Source organism: Gallus gallus, chromosome 1 (assembly GCF_016699485.2).
Source record: "Gallus gallus isolate bGalGal1 chromosome 1, bGalGal1.mat.broiler.GRCg7b, whole genome shotgun sequence".
Lineage (NCBI taxonomy): Eukaryota > Metazoa > Chordata > Aves > Galliformes > Phasianidae > Gallus > Gallus gallus.
In genome coordinates, this window is record NC_052532.1 from 195,981,685 (window position 1) to 196,007,120 (window position 25,436).

Sequence of the window (25,436 nt, forward strand, 5' to 3'; positions counted from 1 at the left end):
TTTCACATTCCTGAACCTCTAGGTGAGAAATGGGGGAGCAAATTCACCCCCACTGTAAGGGCAGAACAAGGCTGAGACCACCTCATGAGACTGAATGTGTACAAGTCCACAGGGCTGGATGACATGCATCCTAAGGTCCTAAGAGAGCTAGCTGATGTGGTTGCTGAGCCATTCTCCATCATATTTGAGAAGTTGTGGCTGTCAAGTGAAGTCTCCAGGGACTGGAAAAAGGGCAACGTCACTCCCATTTACAAGAAAGGGAGGAAGGAGGACCTGGGAAACTACAGGCCAGCAAGCCTCACCTCTGTGAGGGAGGTGAGCCTGGGGAGATCATGGAACAGACCCTCCTGGATGATAAGATGGGGGGATATGGGATGAAAAGATGAAATTATAAGATGGGCACATGGGGGAAAAGTGGATGATCTGAGACAGCCAGTTTGGCTTCACCAAGGGAAGGTTGTGCCTGATCAATGTAGTGGCCTTCTATGATGGAGTGACAGCATCAGTGGACAAAGGAGATGCAACTGATGTCATCTGCCTGGACTTGTGCAAGGCCTTTGACATGGACCCCCAGCACATCCGTGTCTCTAAATTGGAGAGATATGGGTTTGAGGGTGAACTATTTGGTGAATAAGGGATTGGTTGGAAGGCTGGAGCTGGCAGGTTGTTGTCAATGGCTCTATGTCCAGGTGGAGGCCAGTAACAAGCAGCATCACCCAGGAGTCCTTCTTGGGTTCAGTACTCTTTAACATCTTTATCAGTGACACAGATGTTGGGATTGAGTGCACTCTCAAGAGTTTGCCAGTGACACCAAGTGAGTGGTGTAGTTGATACAGCAGAAGGAAGGGATGCCACCCAGAGGGACCTCAATCAACTCAAAAGGTGGGCCCTTGTGAACCTGATGAGGTTCAACAAAGCAAAATACAAAGTTTTGCACTTGAGTCAAGATAATCCGTGATACGTGTACAAGCTGGGCAAACTCCTTGAGAGTAGCCCTGTGGAGAACGACATGGGGGTCCTGGTGTGCGCTTGCAGCCTGGAAGGCCAATAGCATCCTGGATTCCATCAGAAGAGGAGTGGCCAGCAGGGAGAGGGAGGGGATTGTCCCCCAATATTCTGCCCTGGTGAGGGCAGTGATCTGCAGTACTATGTCCATGTCTGGAGCCCCCAACACAAGGAAGATGTGGAGCTTTTGGATAGGGTCCAGAAGAGGGCCATGAGGATGAACCAAGGGCTGGAGCACTTCTGCCATGAAGACAGGCTGAAGATATTGGGCTTGTTCAGCCTGGAAGAGAGAAGGTTGCGCTGAGACCTCATTGCGGCCTTCTGCTATTTAAAGGGTGTTTATAAACATGAGGGAACTTTTTACATGGGTAGATAGAGATAGAACAATTGGGAATGGTTTTAAACTAAAGGAAGGGAGATTCAGATTAGATGTCAGGGGGTGGTTCTTCAGAGTGGGAGTGGTGAGGTGCTGGAACAGCTGCCCAGAGAAGCTGTGGATGCCCCATCCCTAGAGGTGTTTAAGACCAGGTTGAGTGTGGCCTGATCTAGTACTTGATCTAGTGGCTGGCAGACCTGCCTGTGGCAGGTGGGTTGGAACTTCATGATCCTTGAGGCCTCTTCCAACCCAAGCCATTCTATGATTCTGTGAATGTCTCCTTTTTCCAGTAGTTCTGTGAACGTTTCCTTCCTTAGAGAGGGATCCCAGCTGCCTGACTTCCCAGCCCTCTGAATTCATTCTGTTGGTCCCATGTTCGCAGCATTGGAGCAGCCAGGAAACTATGTACTTGCCTGGATAACATCTGAAATCTGCCTCTTCTTCTTGTTTTCTTCCTCCACCTCATGGACGGCCCTGCTTTGACATAACCATTCTCATCTTCTTTTTCCATGCTAATAGGAGTTTATTGCCCTACCAAGTAAACTGATAGTTCTATCCTTTGTTTCCTCTTCTGGACAAAGGTGATGGGTACTAGCATGGATTGTTTCTCCAGTTCAGCCCCTGGACCTGTGACAGGAGTTGGAGCAGCCCTGGGTTCAGAGAAAGGAGTCGGACCACGCCCAGGGCCTGTCACAGGAATTGGATCAGATTCAGAGATGTTTTCTTCCTTTTAAGGGTTCTGAGTTGCCTCGAATAAGACTTGACAGGCACACGCCCATCCCCAGCACTGTACAAAGTTGTAAATCCCTAGCACTTCCAGGATCGGCCATAGCTTTTGAAAACATCGTATTGGATTTTTAGGATTCCACACTCATACTGGGATGAATTTGAAACCCATTGGAGGTGACAGTTGGGATAGATACCTGCCCATATCCTCTCCCATTTGTACACCTTGCCATTTGTAACCATCCTGCCTTGCAGCATATCTCTAGGCTGTATTTTTTAATTGCTCTTTAACTATAGATAAAACTGGAAGCATGTGCAGGAGGCGCAGCAATAGTTTCATGCTAGTTTGTACATCCCAACTGTATTCTCTGTTCTCGATTGGTGTAAAATGAGCACACACTGAATACAAATTGGAAATACTATAAAAAAAAGATTAATCCAGCCCTCACAGTCTCAGAGAATGGCTTGGGTTGGAAGGGACCTCAAGGATCATCAAGCTCCAACCTCTCAGCAATACTAAACAACAGGTAAGGAATTCAGAAATACAACCTTGAAAGCAAAGAAAACCTCATCAAGAATGATGAGTCAGAATCCATACATGTTTTCGCATTTGCTTCTTCACACTAGTCTCTCTCAAAATCTGTGCCACACCAACAGGAGCAGAAATCAGGAACATGGGACAGGAGGTCTCAGGGAGGATCCCATGCAGGATTGTGAACCCATAGACTGGATTGGCTGCACTTTCTTTGGACCCCAGCTGACTCCAGGAGGGAATGGAAAGTCCTCAATTCACATGCAAAAGGCAGAAAAAAGGGAACGATTTCAATATGGAGAGGGATGGAGGGGAGGGAAAGGTGGGAGGATGGGTTGTACAGAGGTGGGGAGAGGACAGGGAGTTGCAGGAGCACCCATATTGCACCCAGGGGGCATGACTGATGATACTTACAAGTCCCTTCCAACTCACACCATTCAATGATCCCATATTGTGTGGACACCACAAAAACAGCACAGGGACGTACAACGAGCCCAAGCACAGAGCAAGTAACTCAACAAACCATGGAAGTTACTGTAAGAAAACAGACCAAAGTGTATCAAAGACTATGAGGTCATCAGCACTGAGGTGATTAAAAGTTGACTTCTTTTGTGTTTCTTTTTTCTGCCTAATTACATGTTAATAGGCAGGGGAAATTCAGAACTCTCTGCTAAGATTTACCAGGCAGATTATAAATATCACCTGGTCCCCACAGCGCTCAGTCCCTGCCTGGAAACAAGCAGAAGGCGGGTGAGTATTGAGGGCTGGGGCAGAACTTGACTGGTCTTGAGGCTCACACTCTCCCTGGACATGCCTTGCCCTCCCTTCTTTCTGCTGCCTGCACCTCTCCCACACAAGTGACCACGGCCCCAGGGAGATTTCTAGAGGCTCTTGCCAGGTCACCAGCACTGCCCTGTCTGTGCTGTAGGGCTTCTCAAGCAATCCCTTTTCCCCACCTATTGGGAAAATCCCAGGAGCTGAGCCATGTTTGGGGGCTGAGTGAGCTGCAGTCTTTGCAGGAGAGGAATGGGCACAGCCAGAGCACTGTGTTGGAGGGGGGTTCTCCAAATCCAGTGGCACTGCCTCAGGGCTTTGCTCTCAAATTGGATGTTGCTCACCCATGGCAAACACCCAGTGCCTCTGCTTACACGAGCAGGCAGCGTGCTTCAGAACAAAGCTTCTGCAGAGCTGGAGGGTTGCTGGTAATCACTTTGCATCCAGTCTGTGCCCACTTCCAGGCTTACTTTGGATTGCCTTGCATCTGCATCTGTAACCATACGTTTTGCTTGCTCCAAGAGCACTCGGAAAGTGGGACAGACAGGGACACTTGTAAGTGGGAACTGACAGGACACTTGTGGGAAAAGTGCTCTCCTGAACCAGTGCAAGCAGCTGTCCCAGGGCTGGCTCTCTTGCACTTCTATAACCACCACATCTCCCTGCAGTCTGTGTTTGCTGCTGACCACAGCATCTGGAGGGTGTTGGATGCTTTGCTACAGGATGAGAGAGCACTCAGGGTAAGCAAGAGACAAGAAGGGCTTCATGTCTTCTGTGAACTCCACTGGATCATCCTACCCCCCCACCTTCCTCCTGGTTGGCATTCCTGGGCTGGAGAAGGAGCAGTTCTGGATTGCCTTCCCCTTCTGCATCATGTATGCCATAGCTGTGCTGGGGAACATCATCCTTCTCATCATCATCAAGACAGAGTCAAGCCTGCATGAGCCCATGTATCTCTTCCTGGCCATGCTGGCCTTCACTGACCTGGTCCTCTCTACCTCTATGGTGCCCAAAATGCTCACTGTCTTCTGGCGGGGCTCCAGGGAGATTGGCTTTGTTTCCTGCCTTGTTCAGTTGTTCTTTGTCCACAACTTCACAACAGTGGAGTCGGGTGTGCTCATGGCCATGGCCTTAGATCGCTATTTTGCCATTTGCCATCCCCTGCGGCACTCCAGCATCCTCTCCATGCCGGTGGTGGCAGCTCTCGGGAGCCTGGTGTTGCTGCGTGGATTCCTCATGGTGGGTCCTGCCTGCTTCCTTCTCCATAAGAAGGCCTTCTGCCAGCATCGTGTCATCTCCCATTCCTACTGTGAACACATGGCCGTGGTGAAGCTGGTATGCGAGGACACCAGAGTCAATGCTGCCTATGGCCTCTCTGTGGCTGTGGCAGTGATAGGTGTTGACCTTACACTGATCATTGTGTCCTACACTATGATCCTGCGGGTGGTACTGAAGCTGTCAGCCTCAGACACACAGCTCAAGGCCTTTAACACGTGTGTATCCCACATCTGTGTCATCCTTGCGTTTTATGTCTCTGGCCTCTTCACATTCCTCACACACCGCTTTGGACACAGCATCCCTCAGCACATCCATATATTGGTGGCTGATATCTACCTACTGTTACCCCCCACATTAAACCCCATCATTTACGGGGTCAGAACCAAACAACTGAGGGACAGGATAGTTGTCCTCTTCCAGCGGAAGGGAATCTGACCCGTGCCTGTCTGCCATGCACCGAGCTCGTGATTTATAGGGAACCCTGGTCAGTTTACTGAGTTAACACTGTGATTCCTTGTTCAGGGAGAACTTCTTCCTTAATGCATGGAGCACTCAGAGAGCATTCTTGCAGAGATCTCTAGATTTTCCTTTCCACTTCAGCAGTAAGTGTCACGAGCAGAGTGTTCTTGGACTACGTGAAATTAAATCCTTTAAGAAAAATCAGAATTTCTGTCTGATGACATAAAACATGTTTTACAAAGCCACTGCTGGGTGTGTGGGAAAGGTAGGAGGCTGAATGCGGTGAAGCTCACATGGGGACCCAAATTCAAGTGTTGAACCTGCAACTTTTTACAGACCTCTGCTCTGAGGGCAGTGTGAGCAGTGTTACCAGGTGCAGAAGACATCTCTGACCTGGCCTGGCACTGCTTGGAGCTCTCTGTCTCCACAGCAGCCCTGACAACGGGGGCTGCCCATGGGGAGGCTCTGCTCCGTGCTCTGTGTCTGAGCTGGATACCAGTGGAGAGGCAGGAAATGGGCCCCAGAAGGAAAGATACACTCATGCCGAGGGAAGGTAATGGAACAAGCAGCAGAGTAGAGGAGAAATGAAGATTGTCAGACCCATTTCTGGAGAATACTCAAATTTCAGCTCCCCTCATTCTTTTCCTCGGGCAGAACAGAAGCAGTGCTTCACAGACCACTGGCATGAGGCAGGGAAAGACAGGAGCAGAGACACAACTGCAGTTTGTCTGTGCCATTCTGATAGCAGTCCTGCCCTAAAGCAGATGTGCACCGTTATCCATGGTCTGATGCCCACCCATCGCCTTTCTGGTGTGGCAGGATCTCCATTTTTCTGCAGGATGCACAAAATCCCTGGTTGTTCTCATTGTCAATGAGCACATGGGAACTGTCCTCCTCTCAGATCAACGTCCACCACCCTGTATCCTACAGTGGAAGTGGGAGAGGTCTTGAAATGACCCCAGGGGACCTTTGTTGATCAGATGCCTGACAAGGGGCTGCCTCACTCATATCACTCTTTGCTATGTGCATATGTGCCATCACCATTCAACAATATCAGACAGTACCAAGTGCTTAGTGTCCTACTCTCAGATTCTCCTCTCTGTAAATAAATAGATCGGACTGTCAAATCTGGATCATTGTGCTGCAGGGGTGGGGTGGTCACTGGGAGGAGAAGGGAACATGATTCTATCCTGTCAATGCTGCCCCTTCTTGTGAGTTGGCTGGACAAAGTGGTGGGAATGCCATGGAGGTCTGTACCAAAACCAGAGACTAAACACAATTTCATGGATTGATACGGCTTTGGGTGATGTTTTGGAACCCAAATTGAAAAATAGTCTCATGACTGAAAAAGGACAAACCTGAATAGGTGGGTGGGCTGCCCAGTGCTTTCAGGAGACAAGTCTCCTGAGGACAGTGCCTGCGGTCACCACTGCCCTGACAAGGAATTCTTCCCAGCATCACTCTCTCCTCACATTAGGATCACATCTCACTGCTCCCACAGAGAGGATCCCTGCAAATGTTCCTTCTGTTTCCTGAATGCCCCATTCAAGTCCTGCTTGACTGCACACCATTTTTCTACTCCTTCTTAGCTCCTGGTGGCGACCCAAGGCAATTCCATGGTAGCCTCTGACTTGTTGACAGGTTTTATTTCCACCATTATTAATCATACATAGAATCATAGAAGCATTAAGGTTGGAAAAGATCTCTAAGACTGTCTAGTCCAACCATCCACCTACCGCCAGTATTTCCCAATGAACTGTGTCCTAATTACTACATCCACCCTTTCCTTGAACACCTCCAGGGAAGGAGACTCAGCCACCTCCCTGGCCAGCCTGTCCCAGTGACTGATCACTCTCTCCAAGAAGAAATTTCTCCTAATATTTAACCTGAGCCTCACCTGTTGCTTCGTGTTCCCATTCCCTCTCGTTCTTTCTCTGTTACCTGGGAGCAGAGGCTGACCCTCACCTCTCCACAACCTCCTTTCGGGGAGTTGGAGAGAGCCATAGTGTCTCCCCTGAGCCTCCTCATCCCAGTTCTCTCAACAGTTCTCTATAAGACTTGAGTTCCAGACCCTTCACAGCTTCTCTAGACATGCTCCAGGGCCTCAATGTCTTTATTGTACTGAGGGAAAAATGATTGCATCATTTCCTTTGAATTTACGGATCAGCCAAAAAAGCAGAAGCAGACACACCCAGTGAGTCGTAGAATCATAGAATCGCAGAATGGTTTGAGTTTTAAGGGACTTTTTAGATCATCTAGTTCCAACCCCCCTGCTGTAGGCAGGGATGCCTCCCTCTAGCCCAGGTTGCTCACAGCCTCATCCAGCCTGGACATGAGAGCTTCCAGGGAGTGGGAAACCACAGCCTCACTGGGCAACCTGTTCCAGGGTCTTACCACTCTCACAGTAAAGAATTTCTTCCTGACATCTAGTCTAAATCTGCCCTCTTCCAGTTTAAAACCATTTCCCCTCATCCTGTCACTACACGTCCTTATAAAAAGTCACTCCCCAGCTTTTCCATAGGCCCCTTCATGTTCTGGAAGGCCCCTATCAGGTCTCCTCAGAGTTGTCTCTTCTCCAGGCTGCATAAGCCACAGCTCTCTCAGCCTGTCCTCGTAGTGGAGGTGCTCCAGCCCTCTGATCATCTTTGTGGTCCTCCTCTGGACCTCTTCCAAAAAATCCATGGGAATGCTCCATGCTCCAACGAGTCCTAAGGGAATTGGCTGTTGTAGTTACCAAGCCACTTGCTACAGTATTCGAAAAGTTGTGGCAATCAGGTGAAGTCCCTGGTGACTGGAAAAAAAGGTAGCATCGTACCCTTTTAAAAAGGGTAAAAAGGATGACCCTAGTAAATACCGACCTGTCAGTCTCACCTCTGTGCTAGGGAAGATCATGGAACAGCTTCTGCTGGAAGCTATGCTAAGTCACATGGAACACAGGGAGGAGATATGGGAGAACCAGCATGGCTTCACCAAGGGCAAATCCTGCTTAACCAACCTATGGCCTTCTATGATGGTTTCACTGCAACAGCAGGCAAGGGAAGGGCCATTGATGGCAACTATCTGGACTTCAGTAAGGCCTTTGACACAGTACCCCATAACATTCTTCTCTCCAAATTGGAAAGACAAGGATTTGATGGGTGGACTGTTTGATGGATGAAGAACTGGCTGCAGGATCGAGTGGTGGTCAATGGCTCCATGTCTGGATAGCTGGTGCCAATGCTCTTTAATAACTTCATCAATGACATCGACAGTGGGGTCGGGTGCACCCTCAGCAGTTTGCTGATGACCCCAAGCTGTGGGGTGCGGTGACACAGCAGAGCGATGGGATGCCATCCAGAGGGACCCAGGCAGGCTGAACAGTGGGGCCAGGTGAACCTCATGAGGTTTAGCAAATCCAAGTGCAAGGTCTGCACCTGGGTCAAGGCAACACCCATTACCAATGCGAGCTGGGGGATGAAAGGATTGAGTGAAGCCCTGATGAAAAAGACCCATGGGTACCTGTGGATGGGAAGCTGGACACAAGCCAGCAGTGTGCCCTTACAGCCCAAAAAGCCAACTGTATCCTGGGCTGCATCAAAAGAAAGTATGGCCAGCAGGTCGAGGGAGGCCACTCCTGCCCCTCTGCTCTGCACTGGGGATGCCTCACCTGGAGTACTAAATGGGAGAGATATGGATTTGAGGGGTGGGCTATTCGATGGATAAGGGATTGGTTGGAAGGCCATAGACAGAGGATTGTGTTGTATGGCACTACATCCAAGCAGAGGACGGTGGTGAGTGGTGTCCCCCAGTGGTCTGTCTTGGGACCAGTACTCTTCAACATAAGTATTTTGCTGATGGGTTTGCTGATCTGACCCAAAGAGCACAAAGCTCCCTACCTCAGGCAGAGCCCACTTCCTGGGTTGGCAAGATTGAGCACTGAGTTTGATAAGATCTCATGAGGCTTCCTCATTCCTTGAGAATGTCCTAAAGATATCAAGGCTGTCAGGTGTATTACATACCCTACTGCCACGCAACCAGCTTTTGTCTGTCAGCAGTGCCACAACCCCTTGCTTTGAGATCCACTTCTATGGGACTATCATCCAAATAATAAGATCTGAATTCCATGAGTTGCAGCTGTGGTACACTCAAGAGCTTGTTACAGAAAAAGGAAAGACAAATACTGTCCAGAGCCAGAAATTTATTGCTGTTGCAATGAACATGTAAACAGTCTTATAAAAATACATAAGACAGTTACTATCAATACAGTGCCCAACCTCATGTCATCTGTAAGCTCTGAGAGTTCACTGTGCACTGCATTTATCCAGGTCACTGGTAGAAGTGTAGAACAAAATGAGTTCAAGGACACATCCACTGGAGAGACCCCTGCTGACTCTTCTCTGGACTGGAAATGACCTACCCTTCATTCATCAGCTTCCCATCCCAGAATGAGGCTCTTCTCCAACCCCCTTACAAAGTGATTGCTTTAAAGCAATTTAGTCAAAGTCTTTGTGACATCCAGGTGTGTTACATCAACAGGATCCTCCAGCTGGAGCCACCCTCAGAGAAGTCCCACTGCCATAGGAGGATTTCCCCTTCCCCGTCTGACTCTAAAAGTTTTACCCATATGTGCTTATTCATGTGCTTATTCACAATATTCTTTCTCCAAACCACTGTTGTCCCATCAGGAGAGGAAATAATGCACACTGATCAGTAGGTCTCAGGGAGAATCCCATGGAGACATCATTGCAGGTGGAGGAAAGTTGATAATCACCTGTCCAGCAGCTCTGCAATTTCACATCCAACTTTGTTCCAGAATCAGATGAGCAACACCTGGTACTGGGAGTTCATGATATCTAAGTGACATTTTTTGGTGGAATCTGTCCTCCATACCAGCTTCAAACTGACCGAGATTGAGGATGGTGAGGCACTGGCACAGGTTGCCCAGAGAGATGGTGGTGCCCAATTCCCAGAGCCACTCAAGGTCAGGGGATGGGGCTCTTAGCACTGATGGAGCCATGAATATCCCTGTTCATTGCGGGGAGTGGGACTGGAAGGACTTTAAGGGTCCCTTTCAACTCAAACCATTCTGTGATTCTATGATTCTAACAGTTCTGGGCATGGCCAGGCCAGGCTGCTCTCTGACACAGGAGCCTCAGGAGGCCTTTGCAAATGGCCTTGCTTTTCATGCTGTAGAGGACTGGGTTCAGTATAGGTGGGACAAAGAGGTAGACATTGGCCATGACAGCATGGCTAATAGGTGGGGCATTCCTTCCATACCGGTGTATAATGGACAGCCCAGCCAAAGGGATGTAGAAGATGAGGACGGCACAGAAGTGAGAGACACAAGTGTTTAGGGCTTTGGTCTGCTCCTCTTTGGAGGTGATGCCTAGCACAGTCCTAAAGATCATGATGTAGGACAACGCAATGAGAACAAAGTCCAGGATTGCAACCAACACCAAGATTAATCCATACAGGCTGTTCAGGGTGGCATCTGTGCACGCTAGTCGTATAATATCCTGGTGCAGACAGTAGGGGTGAGAAAGCACATGTGACCTGCAGAAAGGCAGCCACGTCAGGAGGCAGATTAATGGGAGAAGTGACAGTGTGCATCGGCAGATGATCCCCAGTCCAATCTGTGCAACCCTGGCACCAGTGAGGATGGAGGAGTACCTCAGCGGGCAGCAGATGGCCACATAGCGATCAAAGGCCATGGCCAGGAGCACTGAGGACTCCATGAAGGAAAAGACATGGATGCAGAACATCTGGATGAGGCAGGCGGGGAAGCTGATTTCCATGGCACCCAACCAGAAGACGCGCAGAACGGTGGGCAGGGTGGACAGAGTCAGGCCCAGGTCTGTGGTGGCCAGCATCAAAAGGAAATAATACATGGGCTGGTGGAGCTGGCGATGCACTCTCACAACCAGCAGGATGGTACCATTTCCCAGCACTGCAACCAGATACATGAGACCAAAAGGGAGGAACACCCAGTGGTGAAACTGAGCCATCCCGGGAAGGCCTGCCAGCAGGAAAGGCTGAGCTTGGCTGCTGTTCCTGGGGTACATGTTCAGCTTGGGCTGGGGCCAGCCTGGGCTAAAGACCTCACTCTCATGAACAGTTCAAAGGTAATGCAGGATTAGATTCTGAGGGCAATGAAAACCAACCGGTGTCTGGACACAGTCTAAGGCTCATTGTGGAGGTCTTGCTTCTGCTCTCTTCTCTTCTGCTTCATTTCTACAGGCTCCTCACCTGTACAATAGAAAATAACGTTATCTATTGCAGCAAGCCTACATTCCTCCCAGGGCGCTGCTGCAGCCCCTTCTCCTGGTCCCCATGGATCACACTGCTCTCCTGCCCAGACAAGCCATGATCCTCATCTCCGTCAGGGTCCCCCTCAGGCTTTCCACATGGGGTTCTCCCTCCTAGGCCATGTCCCCAGCCCTCTGTCTGGACTTGCTTGGAGGCACACCTGCCCAGCCAGATCTCAGCTTCCGTGCTGGATTTTCAGATTTCCAGTGCAGGATGCCCTGTCTGCACCAACCACTGCCCTCCGCCCAGCTGCTGAGCTTTCACCACGGCCAGGCTCTTGGCAGATGTGGTCTTGCTTGTCCTCCTGTCCTCCACCTGCACCCTTTGCTATTCTTATCCTACCCATATGCTGAAGGGAAAGAAGAAAAGGCCACTCTCTTCTCTGTGTTGTGCCCACACAGTAACAGGCACAACAGGAATGGGCTCCTGTATTCAGTTGCCCAAGGCCATGGATGGGGCTATGGGCACTGGGCTATGGGAGGTGTCCCTACCCATGGAGGGGTTGGGCTGAGTGGGCTTTAAGGACCCAAACCATCCTGGAATTCCATAATTCCTTCATGAAGGTCCCTGGAATCTACAGAAACAGAAGGAATTACTGGAAGTTGTCTGTCCTGACCCCCAAGGGGACACAGTCACTCCCATGAGTCTAATTTCATCAATGCAACGGGAAATTTAGAATGTTATTATTTCCCTTCACTTCAAAGATGATTTACTATTCCAGTTTTGCTTGCTGTGCTTAGTGACAGCTCATCAATCTATTCAAAGCAGTGGGTATTTTGATCAGTGGGTGCAATAATAGTACGTACAGCAATTCTCATTCTTAGCAGCGATGTTTTCACAGCACAAACCTACAGGTGACATCAAGCAATGTGTTCTCAAACTCAGCTCTCATTTCTTCTGCAGAACTCTCAGCCTACAGCTCCCAAGCCACAGCCCACAGCTGCCTCAGGGAAATGCAGTGCTTTGTGAAGGGTAATCATAAAAGCTTTAAAAAGTTAAACTCTGAATGCAGCATATGCACGCTTTGGGGTTGCAGGTGAAACAAAAGAGTGTAGAACAAAGCAGATATCTTTGCATGGCTTTGCTGCTGCTCTTGTCAGGGGCTGCAGTAGCTGATGGGGAAGGAGCCAAAATTTCCCAGCCCTCAGCACTCAAGGAACTCACACTCCATCTGCCTATGCAAACAAGGAACACGATATTGTTTAATTGGAGGGCGTGTGGCTAAATTCATTAGTGTTCCATGAAAAATAGCATTAGTCTATTTCCAACTGCCCCCCCTCTCAGACAAGGCTCTAGACATCTGTGCCTACACACTTTACTTTGCCAGCTAAGTAATTAGCTAAATTAGCAGTCAGCTTTCCAGGATGCTATAATTATCTGTGACATGAAAATATAGATTTGGGTACTTGAATCTGCATGTTCAGACCTGAACATGTTCCTAACTTTCATCATCTATCTGGAAATGTGCTTTGGGCTACCAGCAAAAATGAAAAGGTTGTGCTGTTCTTTCTGTGCGTCATCAGCTGCTGTGTCCTGAGTGAATACTCATAAAACAGGGGGAAAAAATGGCTTTCCTTTCCCGATAGCACCACAGCACAGATGGAGCTCTGCACCCAGAGCCCGTGTGTCCCACCCTGCGCCCTGTGCTCCCCTAAGCTGTTCAGCTTGATTGCTGCATGGTGATCCTGAGGCAGGAATATCCCCCCATCTGCTCCTCCCACCCTCCTTCAGTTTTGGTCCCTGGTAAAGAGGTGAGCTGTGTGTGTGCATTCTGAGGGATGGGTCTGCACTGCGCAGCTCAGTGCTGTGCCAGGGGGAGGTGTGAGTGCTGTGGCTCCAGGGGAAGCTTAGCTATGTGCCCAAAAGGATGAGGATGGAGACTGCTGACAGAGCTGTGTCTCACAGCACCATCTGCCAGGCTCAAGGTATGCAAGGACCAGAAGGGGTGGAAGGGCTGCTTCACCTACTGCGTTGTCCCGTATCCAAGTGTGCTCAGCACCTGCTGCTTCAGAGGCATAGCAGACGCCATCTCACCAGCAGATGGAGCATAACTGGTGTTTTGTGAAAGATCTCATGAAGAAAACACAGTTCTCCGAGTCTGACTTTGGAGTCTTAAATCCTGCCTGGAATATGCAATTATAGCACTGGAGATTGCTCTCTGTAGAAATGCCCTCACCTTCGTCCAGTGGATATCAGCACTGCATCCTTGCACTGCCCCTGCGGCACATCAGAATCATAGGGGCAGAGGAGAGCAGAGAGGAGGCAGGGGAAGAGGTGATGAAAATCTATATGGATGGATGGATAAATGATAAATGGATGGATGGATAGATGGATGGATGGATGGATGGATGGATGGATGGATAGATGGATGGATGGATGGATGGATGGATGGATGGATGGATGGATGGATGGATGGATGGACGGATGGATAGATGGATGAATGAATGAATGAATGGAGGGGCAGATGGATGGACGGATGGATGAACGGAGGGGTAGATGGACGGATGGATGGAAACAGGCAGTCACAGGGTGTGATGGCAGTAGCTGCCTGATGGCTAGGTGATGTTTTCACAGGAAAACTGATAAACAGGGAAGGGTGTAAGAGCTGCAGGAAAGTGCAGTGATAGATATGCAAGCTGACTGTGAAACAAAACAATGTCTCATTACAAAATCTGAAGGGAAAATAACATTTGCAAAATTAAATCATCAGTGGTAAAGTGAAACTGACATGGAAACACACGGCTGCCTCCGACCCCCTTACCTCTGTTTGGCTGATGTCCTTCGGCACACGAGGCAGAGGGGGAGGGAATCACACTGCTGCCCAAGCGTTTCACATGCAGGAGAAGCTGTCTGTTTTTATAACACCCACGTGAAATCCCAGCAGCAGTGAGAGTCACCTGGGACTCTGGAAACATTGCTTAGGCTTGTCACTGAATTTGAGGTAAAATACAGTGCATCTTTAGGTTTCTGTGTCCCTAGAAAAACATCCACATCCCTGCCAGGCCTTGTAGAGCAGAAGTGGTGTCTCATTCTTCTTTCTCCCTGTGTTTGAGAAGGTTTAAACTGTTTTGTGGCTGAGCCTACATTTTGGCTGTGCAAAAGCACTTCCACGTGGTGATGTGCGCATCATTTTTTGAACATCAGCAGGGGAATCCCAATACATCCTTTTAAAGATACATACATTTTATTTTCTCCATGTTATGGACAGGGTAACCAAAGCAAAGAGGCAAAACAGAAAAAGTAAAGGTCAGGGCTAGAATTTATGGAGTACTTTGCTGAAACATTGTCCTAAGATGCCAATGGAAAATGATCCAGCAGTGCAGTTCAGAGCATGCCTGGCAATGCTTGTGTTCCACATTCATGCATTTCAACTAAGTTATTACCCAGGACACAGGCTGAAACGTGAAGAAAGAGCCAAGACCAGTAATTTTGCCCTTCTTTCTCACTGGAAGGGTTTCTTTCTCTCTAATGCTGCCAAATGCTGAAAACTTCATATGTGTAAAATAAAGGATGTTAATAAAATAAACGGAAACATCCCAAAGGAAACAACTCCATAATGAATTTCTCCCCTCTGTGACTGGGAGTTCTTCCCTGGAGGAAGAGATGGGGCGAAGCAGGAGCTCTCTGGATGGCTGTTTGAGGGACACATGCAGTGCGTGGCTGCGCCTGAAGGAAGTGGTACCAGAGCCTGGTGGGTCAGGGTGAGCACATCCTCCACCCAGCAGGTGCTGCATAGCCCTGCAGTGAAGCTGGGCAGCACCCAGGAGATTCTTGTCCCATTTGTCTTCTCTCAAGTAGCAGGAGGAATACATGGCATGGTGAGATGCCCCATCCCTGGAGGTGCTCAAGGCCAGGTTGGATGGGGCCCTGGGCAGCCTGGGCTGGTATTAAATGTGGAGGTTGGTGGCCCTGCCTGCGGCGGGGGGTTGGAGCTTCATCATCCCTGGGGTCCCTTCCAACCCACACCATTCTATAAGTCTATGATTCTGTGATTCTGATTCTGAGATGGTGCCACGCTTTATGGACAAAGGTGGTGCTGCTCCAGACCATGTCAGCCATGCAGGTTTGGTGGTGTGGATATATCAAAATCACATTAACGTCCTCAACTGTTGTTTTCCATGTAGTGAACATGTGGGTCCCTATGCAGGAGTTGCTCATTTCAGTGGGGTGTCTGCACAGCAGCCATGATGTGCAGTGGACAAAGAAAGGTGGAGATGTGATAACAGACTGCCAAATGGAAAGGAAAATAATTTGGTCTGTAAGTTTGCTTCATGTCCTTCTGTCCAAAGGAGTCCTTGGGATGTGGAAAAGGAACTCCTACCTCACCGCCTCAGCGCTGATATCCTTCCACTTCTGCCCTGGGATGGGAAATAAGCACATCTCTGGTGCTCCTGATGAAGCAAATCTGGGCTACAAGGGCACCAAATCGGGGTGGGAGAAGCAGAGGGGAAAAAAAGGAAAAATGAGGCAGAACTACCATGAGGAGTCATGGTGGGGTTTCAGACCTTCATTCTTCCAAAGCTACCAAAAAGGAATGGATCAAAAATCCCTTCATATGCAAATCACGTCTCTCCAGCTCTTTGCAGCAGTGCTGCTGTTGCAATGACATCAGACTTTGATAGCAATGCAGAAAAGAAGAGGAGGTGCTGCTCCCGGGCAGCCCTGAAGGAATATTTTTGGCTTATGCCAAAAGAGTATTGAGTTGCTTTATTTTGTACTCCTCTTACAGCAGCAAGCGTGGGGATCTGAGCAGATCTATCAGTGCTCTGCTCCACCTGCTCCTCAGACCAGCATTAAACTTCCAGTAAGGATTTCTTAAAAGGCTCTGGGATTTGATGGGTTCAGAGTGACTTTAAGCACAAATTGTGAGTGGTTTATTTCCAAACAAGAGGCTCCCCGTGGAGCAAACACAGCAGTTTCTCCCATAAGTACCAAAATACCACCGCAGCATTTTTCATGGCACCAGCTCCATCAGCTATCCTAGCACTGATATTTGACTGCTGGTTTTCCTTAACACCTACTAAAGCTGTGCATGCTATCTATTATGAGACAAGCATAGGACAAGGGGGAATGGTTTTAAACCGAGACAGGGGAGGTTTAGGTTGGATATGAGGAGGAAGCTTTTCCCCCAGAGGGTGGTGACGCACTGAACAGGTTGCCCAAGGAGGCTGTGGATGCCCCATCCCTGCAGGCATTCAAGGCCAGGCTGGATGTGGCTCTGGGCAGCCTGGGCTGCTGGTTGGTGACCCTGCACATAGCAGGGGGTTGGAACTGGATGAGCACTGTGGTCCTTTTCAACCCAGGCCATTTTAGGATTCTATGATTCTATGAAGCAGGAATCTTCATCTTCCATCCAGTATTTGCACAGCTGTGCATGGTGGGTCTGCAGAGGGCAGCTCCCAGAGATGGACGTCACCCAAAGAGGGAGGCTGCAGCCACAGCTCAGCTCTGTTTGCTGATTTCTATTACATCCCCATGTTATTTCCAACTAATTTTAACAGTCCTCTCACACAGTCCATTCAGTTGTTACTCTGCTGTCACAGTGGAAATTCCCTTATTGCTCTCCAAGGCAGCACGGTGTGCTCATTCATCAGAGGTTGGCAGCTCTGCCTCAGCTCTGAGAGGAGCTGCTGTGAGCGAGGAGAGCAATCCATCAACCTGCTAGAGAAGATGAGAAGAGCTTCCCGTCCATTCAGTGCAGCGGTTCATAGAGGTTCAGGGTTTTCCCATCATTTTAAAGCAAGACCTGAACCAGGTCTGGGCTGCAGTTCCTCAGAAGTGAAGGAACACCAAAGCACATCTTGGGGTGTGCACAGCCAAACCTCTGGGTACAGCTTTCCTGATGGAAGGCACAAAGCACGTCAGCTCATTCTGGAGCATCCCATCCCATCTCCTGTGTCTCCATTCCCCCCACAACCTCACTGCCCTCCAGAGGCACAGCATTCAGCAGCACCTATGTCCTGAACCACATTTTCTCCACCATGTTCTGAGTTATTGTCACCGCCCAGAGATGTGGTGGATGCTCCATCCCTGGGGACTTTCAGGGTGAGGCTGGATCAGGCCCTGGGCAACTTGATTTAGCTGTGGTGTCCCTATTAAATGCAGAGGAACTGGACTAAATGGCCTTCAGAAGTCCCTTACAACTCTAAGGATTCTATGATTCTGTGATTCTGAGATGTAGGAGGGAGATAGAGTCCTGGATGCTCTTATACTTCTTCCTTTTTGGGGGGTAATAAAATAGGAGATAAAAGCCAACCTTGTAACCCTCATCCCAGTGAACAAACAACTGAGTCTGATGTGCAGCCCAGCTCTGAGCAGCACGAGGACCATTGGGTGGGGGATGGAGCAGCAGACAGGGAGCTGTGTGCCCAGGCACTGCTGGCTTCATAGAATCATGGATTCATAGAACCATAGAATGGCCTGGGCTGCAAAGGACCACAATGCTCATTGAGTTCCAACCCCCTGCTATGTGCAGGGTCACCAACCAGCAGCCCAGGCTGCCCAGAGCCACATCCAGCCTGGCCTTGAATGCCTCCAGGGATGGGGCATCCACAGCCTCCTTGGATAAATCACAGAATCATCTCATTTCTTATTAATCTAGAGTCAGGAGAACAGGCTTGCATTCTTCCCAGTCCCCAGTTACTCCTGCAGCCCTCTCTGATGCCCTCTCAGTGCCAGGCCCCTTGTGGGTGTGCTGCAGAACTTGGTGTGGGTTTTCTCCCCCCAGCCCCATGTGCATGCCAAGGCAGAGCACACACATGGGTGTACCCCAGAGTGATGAGAACGCTCCTCAGCAGTCCCATGACACTCTCCCCATACATCCCCCAACACAGACAGGCAGACCACATGCATTGCAGGTGTTTATTGGGAGCTATGGCCACGGCTGTGCTGCAGCTCAGTGGTACTTGCGGGCCAGAGCATGAGCCACAACGTTGACCAGCTTCTGCCAGGCAAATTGGCAGGCAGGAGTGAAATCCCTGGCAAAGTGGGAGGCCAGGACGATGATCAGGATGTCCCCAAGGAGCTGCAGGAGAAAGTGGAGAACAGGCAGGGTTAGTGCTGCTTGGATGGCCAGACAGCATCCCCTCTTCCCACCAAGCACAGCCTCAGTGCTTGCTGCTGGGGCTGCTGGGCTCGAATGCTCACTCTTTGCCTAGAAAGCTCTGAGTTTGGAGGAAAAAAGTTGTCTGCTCCATCTTTACCAAAATAAAGGGAGAGTCGGTGGAGAAAAAGCCTTGAGACTATTTTCCTCCATTCTTGGGGTGCTGGTTTGGCCTGACACCCACCTTGCAAAACACCACTTGTAATTTATTTGCTTTTTTTTGTTTGTTTTGTTTTTGTAAATGAAGAAATCTACACATTTTTATTTGCAGGTGTTGGGGGAAGAGGGACTGCCCATTCTATCCCAGGTTGTGCAGAGAAGCCCCTAGAAGTGCTCAAGGCCATGGACTGGGTCCTGGGCAGCCTGAGCTGGTAGGGGGCACCCAGCCCACAGCAGGGGTTGAGCCCTGGGGGGTTTAAGGTCCCTTCCAACCTGAGCCATTCTACGGTTCTATGATTCTATGATCCAGACAGGCAGCCCATACTGGACAAGCCAGAAACCTGCTCTGTCATTTCAGAACTGCTATTATTCCCATAGAACCATAGAATTCTATAGGATGTATGACTTCCTTCAGTGCTCTGCCGAGCATCCCTCCACCTCTGCTTCCTCCAGCCCAGGCTGAACCTTTCTCTGGTTTGCTTTTATTTGTCCTCAACCCAAGTGCCCCCTTTAGCTTACAGCCTCACAATCCTTCCTCCTTCCCATTGCTACACTGACACAAAAAATGGAACTTTTCAGCCTGAAGCCACCTGCTCTCCTGCAGAGTTCTGCACTCATTGGGTACTATGCAGGGATGTTGCCTTCACCAGACAGAAAGTACTCAGCCAGCACGGCCGGGGCAGCCCCCCCTGTTTCAAAGCAAAGCACTGCGCAGTGAAGGGGCTCACGCTGCCAACATCTCACCCTGAAGTTCTCGGGGTCCACGTGCAACTTGTCGCAGTGCAGCTCCGACAGCTTGGCGTAGGTGTTCTTGATGTTGTCCAGGTTCTTCACGGCTTCCCCAAAGGAGCTCAGCACTTTCTTACCATGAGCACGGACCCTGGGGTTGCCCATGATGGCGGTGGGGCTGGAGAGGTTCCCAAAGGAGGCAAAAAACCTCTGGGTCCAGGGGTAGACGATCAGCAGCCTGCAGAGGGATGGGGGACACAAGCACACACCGTTAGCACTGCCTCCTAAAACTGCAGTGGTTTCAGTACCCAGGGTGCAGCTGAGCCGATCCCAGGAGCAGACCCACCTGGCCAGGGCTTCGGCACCGCATTCCTCCACGTTGACTTTGCTCCAGACGCTGGTGATGAGCTGCTTCTCCTCGGCGGACCAGTGCACCATGGTGGCAGCGGGGTTGGCGTGCGGCTGTGGGAGCACTCAGAGCTTGGAGCTGAGCTGCGGACCCCCGGGGCTTTTATCCACCGCTGACAGCTCCTCCCCACCCCGCGCTGTGGGGTCATTGGCTGGGATGTGTGGGGGTTTGTGCTGGAGGGCAGGAGGGGGTGGTCAGGGTGTGGCAGCAGCCAAGGGGCCTCCAGCCATCCCCGCTCTGACCCTTCCCCCAGCGCTGCCCTACCAGCCCTGGGCCCCTTTTCAGAGAAAGGGCTGCACATGGAATCATCGAATCATAGAATTGCTCAGGTTGGAAAAGACCTTAAAGATCGTTGAGTCCAACCACAACCCGACCAAACTGCCCTAACTCTAACAGCCCTCCGCTAAATCACATCCCTGAGCACCACATCCAAATGGTTGTTAAACACATCCAGGGTTGGTGACTCAACCAACTCCCTGGGCAGCCCATTCCAGTGCTTAACAGCCCTTCCTGTAAAGAAGTTCTTCCTGATATCCAACCAAGAGCCAGCCTCCATTTGCAGCACATGTATGGGACTCCATGGAGTACGCCCTGCACCGTGGCTCTCCCAGAGCTGCCCCATGACATAGGCCAACATGCAGCCCGTGGCCATGCAGCCCAGGGCTGTTCCAGCAGCAGAGGCACCACGGGCACCATGAACACTGAAATGGACTTCAACCCCACTGTTGCTTACTATGACAAAACATGACCTGGGCCATTTACTTTCCATTCTGGGGCCAGTGGAATCTCACCCATCAGCTGTGAGGTGTCAGGCCACGTGCCAAGCTGCTGCACAGGGATTGAACAGGATCACCCCTTTCACCGCAGCTCTGCTTACATTCACATCCATAAAGAACAGGGAAAACATGCTTCGAACTCCAGAGCTGTCTCTGCAGCACCCGATGTAGGCTTAGAAAGCAGCAAAAGCTCAGCTCAGGGGTGTCCAGCAGGGACCCAGGGGTTTCCTTTTGGATCCTGCCCCAGTGAAGAGAGATTGAGGTTGACTTCTGGAAAACGTTTCTTCTCCCAGAGAGCGGTGATGCGTTGGCACAGCTGCCCGTGGTGGTGGTGGAGTCACCATCGCTGGAGGTGTACCGAAGCCACGGGGATGTGGCACTGAGGGACGTGGTCGGTGGGCATGGTGGGGTGAGGGTGGGCTCAGAGATCTTGGAAGGCTTTTCCAGTCTGAATGATTCTGTGATTCTATGACAAAGCTGGCATGAGCCACATCTCCCCCGAGTTCAGCTGTTCAGACTCCGTGCAAACTGCTCTCCTGTGCCACCCCTGAGAACACAGCTCTGGGGTACCTTCCCCAGGAACACTGGCCCTGCGTGGAGCTACTATTGCATGAAGTATCAGAAGAACAGATTATTAGTATCCTTAACCAGTGACATCCAAGAGGCACGGGGTCATGCTGTAGCACAGCAGAAGGGGAGGGTGCTCGCATGGCTGCAGCAGAGCTGGAAAGGGGCTGAGCTCCTCCCCAGAGCCCTGGGCTTGCCTTCCTCCATAGAATCACTGAATCATTGAACCATTACGGTTGGAAAAGATCATTAAGATTAAATCCAACTCCACTGAGCACCACCTGTTCAGTGCCCTCCTGGCCTTGTACCAAAAATAAAGGAACGGGAGGAAAACCAATTAAAAGAATGAAAATACTGAGGGAGATCTTCAGCCTTTTAATACCCTTTTCCCTTCCGGCTGTATGCATTACTTTTCACCATGGAGTAGATCTGAATCATGGATTAGAGTTGCCTACATCTGCCTTTTGCTGGTGATACCTGAGCACGACTCACTGTGCCTGCCCACACACCTGCAAGGAGGACAGCACCTTTTGTCTTAACACGGAGTGTCCTCCTATGTCCTTGTGTAAGCAGTGCCAGCAACAAGCCCCTCCTTCCACTGAGCAGAGTGCCTGAGGAGGGGTCAAGGGGCTGTGGGGGGTTTGATGCCCAGCAGTGAGTCAGGGGAGGAGAGGGAGATGCCCACGAGCAGGGATGAAGGAGGGACGGGACATGGTGCCAACTTGATGGAGGTGCTGTTTATGCAGCTGTGGTCAGGATGTGGTACAGACTCGGTGCCAGAGGTTCCTGGTGTATCCCCTCTGCTTCCCCTTAGAAAGCTGCACGTCCTTCCAGCAGCAGCTGCTTTTGCTGCCCTGTGATCATCTCAATGGGATGAGTGGTTCTCCCATGCCAAGAACAACCTCCACCCTATGGAGCCCTGCGCTGTGCACATTTAAACACCCCTATAGTTTGCATGCAAATGACACCAATTGATTTTTAGTTCCAGAACATCATTAATAGTTACTACTATTGACAGGATTAACCCCCTCTCTTCCCTCACGCAGAGCAGCAGAATGGGCAGCGTAGGGTGAAGAAGTGCATAAACAAGGTCTGTGCAAGTCTTGATAGCAAAATGTTTATCTGCAACCTGCCCCCACCCAGCTGGCTGCTGGGCTAGCATGAGTCAGCTCCTTTCGGGGAGGCTGAATGCCAGAAATGATCCAGGGAGGATTAAAGCCTTCATTTTGTTTATTCTCTATTAAATATATGACTCCTCTGTGTCAGTGAGAAAACTCATTTCTACAGACATCGCCCCATTGCAAACCTCCCAGTGCTGTGCCTGCCCAGACACGGGCTTGCAGGTTTGCTTTCCAGAGGCAGATCCCACAGAACCCCATAAAACCCCACTGAGCACAAAGCGCTCCATAGAGCCAACCCTGCCCCACTGAGCTCCCGCAGTGCCCACGTCCCCCACCCCAGCCCCGAGCTGCACAGGGACACACAGACAGCAGATGAGTGTCACTGAATGAACTTTATTTGTCACAAGCTGTCAGCTCCGGAGCATTTCTGCAGGTGCATGCAATGGTTGTAGGTGCTCCGTGATCTTTGGTGCTGGTGCTTAGTGGTACTTGCGAGCCAGGGCATGGGCCACCACGCGGACCAGCTTCTGCCAGGCAGCCTGGCATTCAGGAGTGAAGTCCTTGCTGAAGTGGGCGGCCAGGACAATGATGAGGATGTCACCCAGGAGCTGTGGGAATAGGAGGACCCTCTGTTAGCGATGCCCTGAAGCCAGCCCATCCCTCTGCCAGTGCTTGCACCAGCACCAGGGAAACATACCTAGGCTTAAAAATGACCCTATAAACTACAGCTCTTGTTAAGACATACCTTAAACTCATTAATCCTTCTGTTCAGTCTAAACATCAAAATGTGCAATGTGCAAAACACACCAGCTCCTGTCTGGGCTGGGCTGCTGGGCCCAAAGCTTTCCATCTCTCCCACTCAGGACATATTTCCTCCCTCTGCTACTACTGTGGGAAGAGTAGCTCCAGAAATCCTCCACCTGGCTTCAGGTGGGAGCTCCAGGGAGTGGGCAGCACAGCCACACTCCTGCTGGCATGTGGGAACTCCACCACCCCCCATCTCACTCCTTGGCTCTCAGCATCCAAGCCACCGTCCCTTGCTCTATGCCATGTTGCACTCTTGCTCCTTCACTTTCCCCTTGGCTCAGACCTCTTCCCGCTCCAACAGTGGCTTTTGCTTTGCTCTCCCCTCCATTTCTGCACTGCAGCCACCTCCTCACTGCCTTCCCGTCTCCTTTGTACCCTCACTGTCACCCACCCCTCAGCCGCTCCATCCCCTTCATTCCTTTCTCACTATGCTGCAGGTTGGTCCCTTCCCTCCCTGTCTCTCCCACCTCCGACCCTGAACCCAGCCACCAATTCCCCCAGCAGCATGGGGAGATCTATGGGGAGCACCCACACATGGGCCCTGGGGGACATAGGGAGAATCTCCTCTTGGAGATGCATTGGGATGGGACCCAGCCAAGAGCATCTCACCCTGAAGTTCTCGGGGTCCACATGCAGCTTGTCACAATGCAGTTCGGACAGTTGGGAGAAGGTGTTCTTGATGTTGTCCAGGTTCTTCACAGCATCCCCAAAGGAGGTGAGCACTTTCTTGCCATGGGCGCGGACCATGGGGTTGCCAAGGATGGCAGTGGGGCTGGAGAGGTTCCCAAAGGACGCAAAGAACCTCTGGGTCCAGGGGTAGACGATCAGCAGCCTGTAGAGAGATGGGGAACAGAAGCACACACCTCCAACTGCAGCCGTTTCCCTACCCAGGGAGCAGCTGAGCCGATGCCCGAAGCTGGACCTACCTGGCCAGGGCTTCAGCCCCACATTCGGCCACATTGACCTTGCCCCAGAGGCCGGTGATGAGCTGCTTCTCCTCAGCAGTCCAGTGCACCATGGCGGCGGTTGGAGGGTAGCGTGTGGCTGTCGGTACGGAGGAGGTCTGGGCTCTTGCTCCCGTGGGGATAGCACGCTGGTGAGCGGCCGTCTGTGTCCCCACTTTTATCCGCTCCGCCGGGCCCCTCCTCTTCCCCGGGCACCCTGCAATTGGCTGCATCTCCGGAGGGGCCCCCAGCCTTGGCACCCCGGGGGAGGGAACGCGGCATCAGGGTGGGGCTCAGGGCAAGGTGCCCAGATCCGTGGCCACACCACCACCCGCCCCCCCCCCCCCCGATTCCCAGCTCTGCAGCTCTATACCGGAGTGCGCCATACATCCCCATGCACGGTGTGGGCATGGCACCCTGTGCTCACCCCAGTGCTGTGAGCACAGCGCGCGCCAGGCTGGGTGCCCCTCACACAGTTCCAAACCACAGCACTCTGCATTGCTGTGAGGCAGGAGACCACAGCTTGGGTCTGTTGGGTCCTTCCTCCCAGCACACCAGCTGCGTGCATGTGGTTTCTCTCTCTTCCTCTTCCTGAAGGGCCTTCCAGGATTGGGTTCTTTACCATCAGCTATTGAGCATTTTGCTGACTTCGGGGTAGCAATAAGTGAGCTGCAGGCTGTGGGGTGCAGAGCTCCTGCCTCAAAGATCCTGCAGGCAGAGGGAAACAAGGCAGGCTCAGAACACAGAACACAGAGATCACCTGCATGGCATCAGTGCACAGATGACCTAGGAGAGGTGGGACACAGTGGGTACACCGGGGACAGCCTGGCTGGCAGCAGGAAGGCAGCACCCAACCTGACCAGTGACATGGCAGCGTGCTGGGAGAGGTGCCTGGGGCTGCCAGGCTGCTGCCAGCAAGCAGGGGCTGGAGCTGGGATGGACATAGTGGGGCCAGGACCTGGCTGCACATGGAGCACCAGCTGGCCCAGGGGATGGGTGGCCACGGATCAAGGCACTGGCGTTGGCCATGGCTGTGGCTGACACTTGTGCTCAAAGCTGCACCGGTTCTCCTCTGCACACTTGCTTTGGAAAGGGCTTGGCAAAAGGGCCATGCTGCAAAGAGCTGAGCTTGGTGCATGCCTGCGCTGCAGCTGTGCCTTCTGCCTTCTCCCTGATAACGGGGCAGGAGGGTGTGGGCAGGAATTCATCGTGCCAGGATCCAGAGGTGTCCCTGAGCTGCTCTGCAACCTGTGGGGATGCTGCGAGCCACATCTGGCTAAAATGGGGTTGGAAGCCTGGAGAGCACCATGGCCCTCTGCACAGCGTGGGGACCTCAGGGAACTTTTGCTGCTGAAAACCTAGATGTAGGGGCAGTGAAACCAAGTGC

At 51.2% G+C, this 25,436-nt stretch overlaps 4 protein-coding genes across 4 annotated transcripts; 1 reads left to right on the forward strand and 3 right to left on the reverse strand.

Moving 5' to 3' along the window:
• The first annotated feature begins 1,998 nt into the window (after window positions 1-1,998).
• OR52R1 (olfactory receptor, family 52, subfamily R, member 1) lies at window positions 1,999-6,277 on the forward strand. Its single transcript, NM_001009878.2, has one exon. The coding sequence runs from the start codon at window positions 4,179-4,181 to the stop codon at window positions 5,124-5,126; it is 948 nt and encodes a 315-aa protein (NP_001009878.1). The 5' UTR covers window positions 1,999-4,178; the 3' UTR covers window positions 5,127-6,277.
• Window positions 6,278-9,309: 3,032 nt separating this feature from the next.
• Window positions 9,310-13,133, reverse strand: OR51M1 (olfactory receptor, family 51, subfamily M, member 1). The gene has a single exon (NM_001008754.4). It carries the CDS (start codon window positions 11,189-11,191, stop codon window positions 10,232-10,234), a length of 960 nt encoding a protein of 319 aa, NP_001008754.1. The 5' UTR covers window positions 11,192-13,133; the 3' UTR covers window positions 9,310-10,231.
• A 5,149-nt stretch (window positions 13,134-18,282) lies between these two features.
• HBE (hemoglobin subunit epsilon) lies at window positions 18,283-19,908 on the reverse strand. The gene is made up of 3 exons (NM_001081704.3): window positions 19,772-19,908; window positions 19,441-19,663; window positions 18,283-18,459 (listed from the first exon to the last, which is right to left on the reverse strand). Exons 1-3 carry the CDS (start codon window positions 19,861-19,863, stop codon window positions 18,331-18,333), a joined length of 444 nt encoding a protein of 147 aa, NP_001075173.3. The 5' UTR covers window positions 19,864-19,908; the 3' UTR covers window positions 18,283-18,330.
• A 2,763-nt stretch (window positions 19,909-22,671) lies between these two features.
• Window positions 22,672-24,203, reverse strand: HBBA (hemoglobin subunit epsilon 1). Its single transcript, NM_205489.3, has 3 exons — window positions 24,032-24,203; window positions 23,715-23,937; window positions 22,672-22,906 (listed from the first exon to the last, which is right to left on the reverse strand). Exons 1-3 carry the CDS (start codon window positions 24,121-24,123, stop codon window positions 22,778-22,780), a joined length of 444 nt encoding a protein of 147 aa, NP_990820.1. The 5' UTR covers window positions 24,124-24,203; the 3' UTR covers window positions 22,672-22,777.
• Window positions 24,204-25,436: the final 1,233 nt, after the last annotated feature.

What these genes read in the sequence shown, in the direction of transcription:
- OR52R1 (NM_001009878.2), top strand. Translation starts at nt 4,179, where the DNA reads ATGTCTTCTGTGAACTCCACTGGATCATCCTACCCCCCCACCTTCCTC.
- OR51M1 (NM_001008754.4), bottom strand. Translation starts at nt 11,191, where the DNA reads ATGTACCCCAGGAACAGCAGCCAAGCTCAGCCTTTCCTGCTGGCAGGC.
- HBE (NM_001081704.3), bottom strand. Translation starts at nt 19,863, where the DNA reads ATGGTGCACTGGTCCGCCGAGGAGAAGCAGCTCATCACCAGCGTCTGG. An exon ending in GGTGCCGAAGCCCTGGCCAG is followed by an intron (nt 19,664 to 19,771) that starts GTGGGTCTGCTC and finishes ATCCCTCTGCAG; the next exon opens with GCTGCTGATCGTCTACCCCT. An exon ending in TGGACCCCGAGAACTTCAGG is followed by an intron (nt 18,460 to 19,440) that starts GTGAGATGTTGG and finishes TTTCTCCTGCAG; the next exon opens with CTCCTTGGGGACATCCTGAT.
- HBBA (NM_205489.3), bottom strand. Translation starts at nt 24,123, where the DNA reads ATGGTGCACTGGACTGCTGAGGAGAAGCAGCTCATCACCGGCCTCTGG. An exon ending in GGGGCTGAAGCCCTGGCCAG is followed by an intron (nt 23,938 to 24,031) that starts GTAGGTCCAGCT and finishes ATCTCTCTACAG; the next exon opens with GCTGCTGATCGTCTACCCCT. An exon ending in TGGACCCCGAGAACTTCAGG is followed by an intron (nt 22,907 to 23,714) that starts GTGAGATGCTCT and finishes CTATTCCCACAG; the next exon opens with CTCCTGGGTGACATCCTCAT.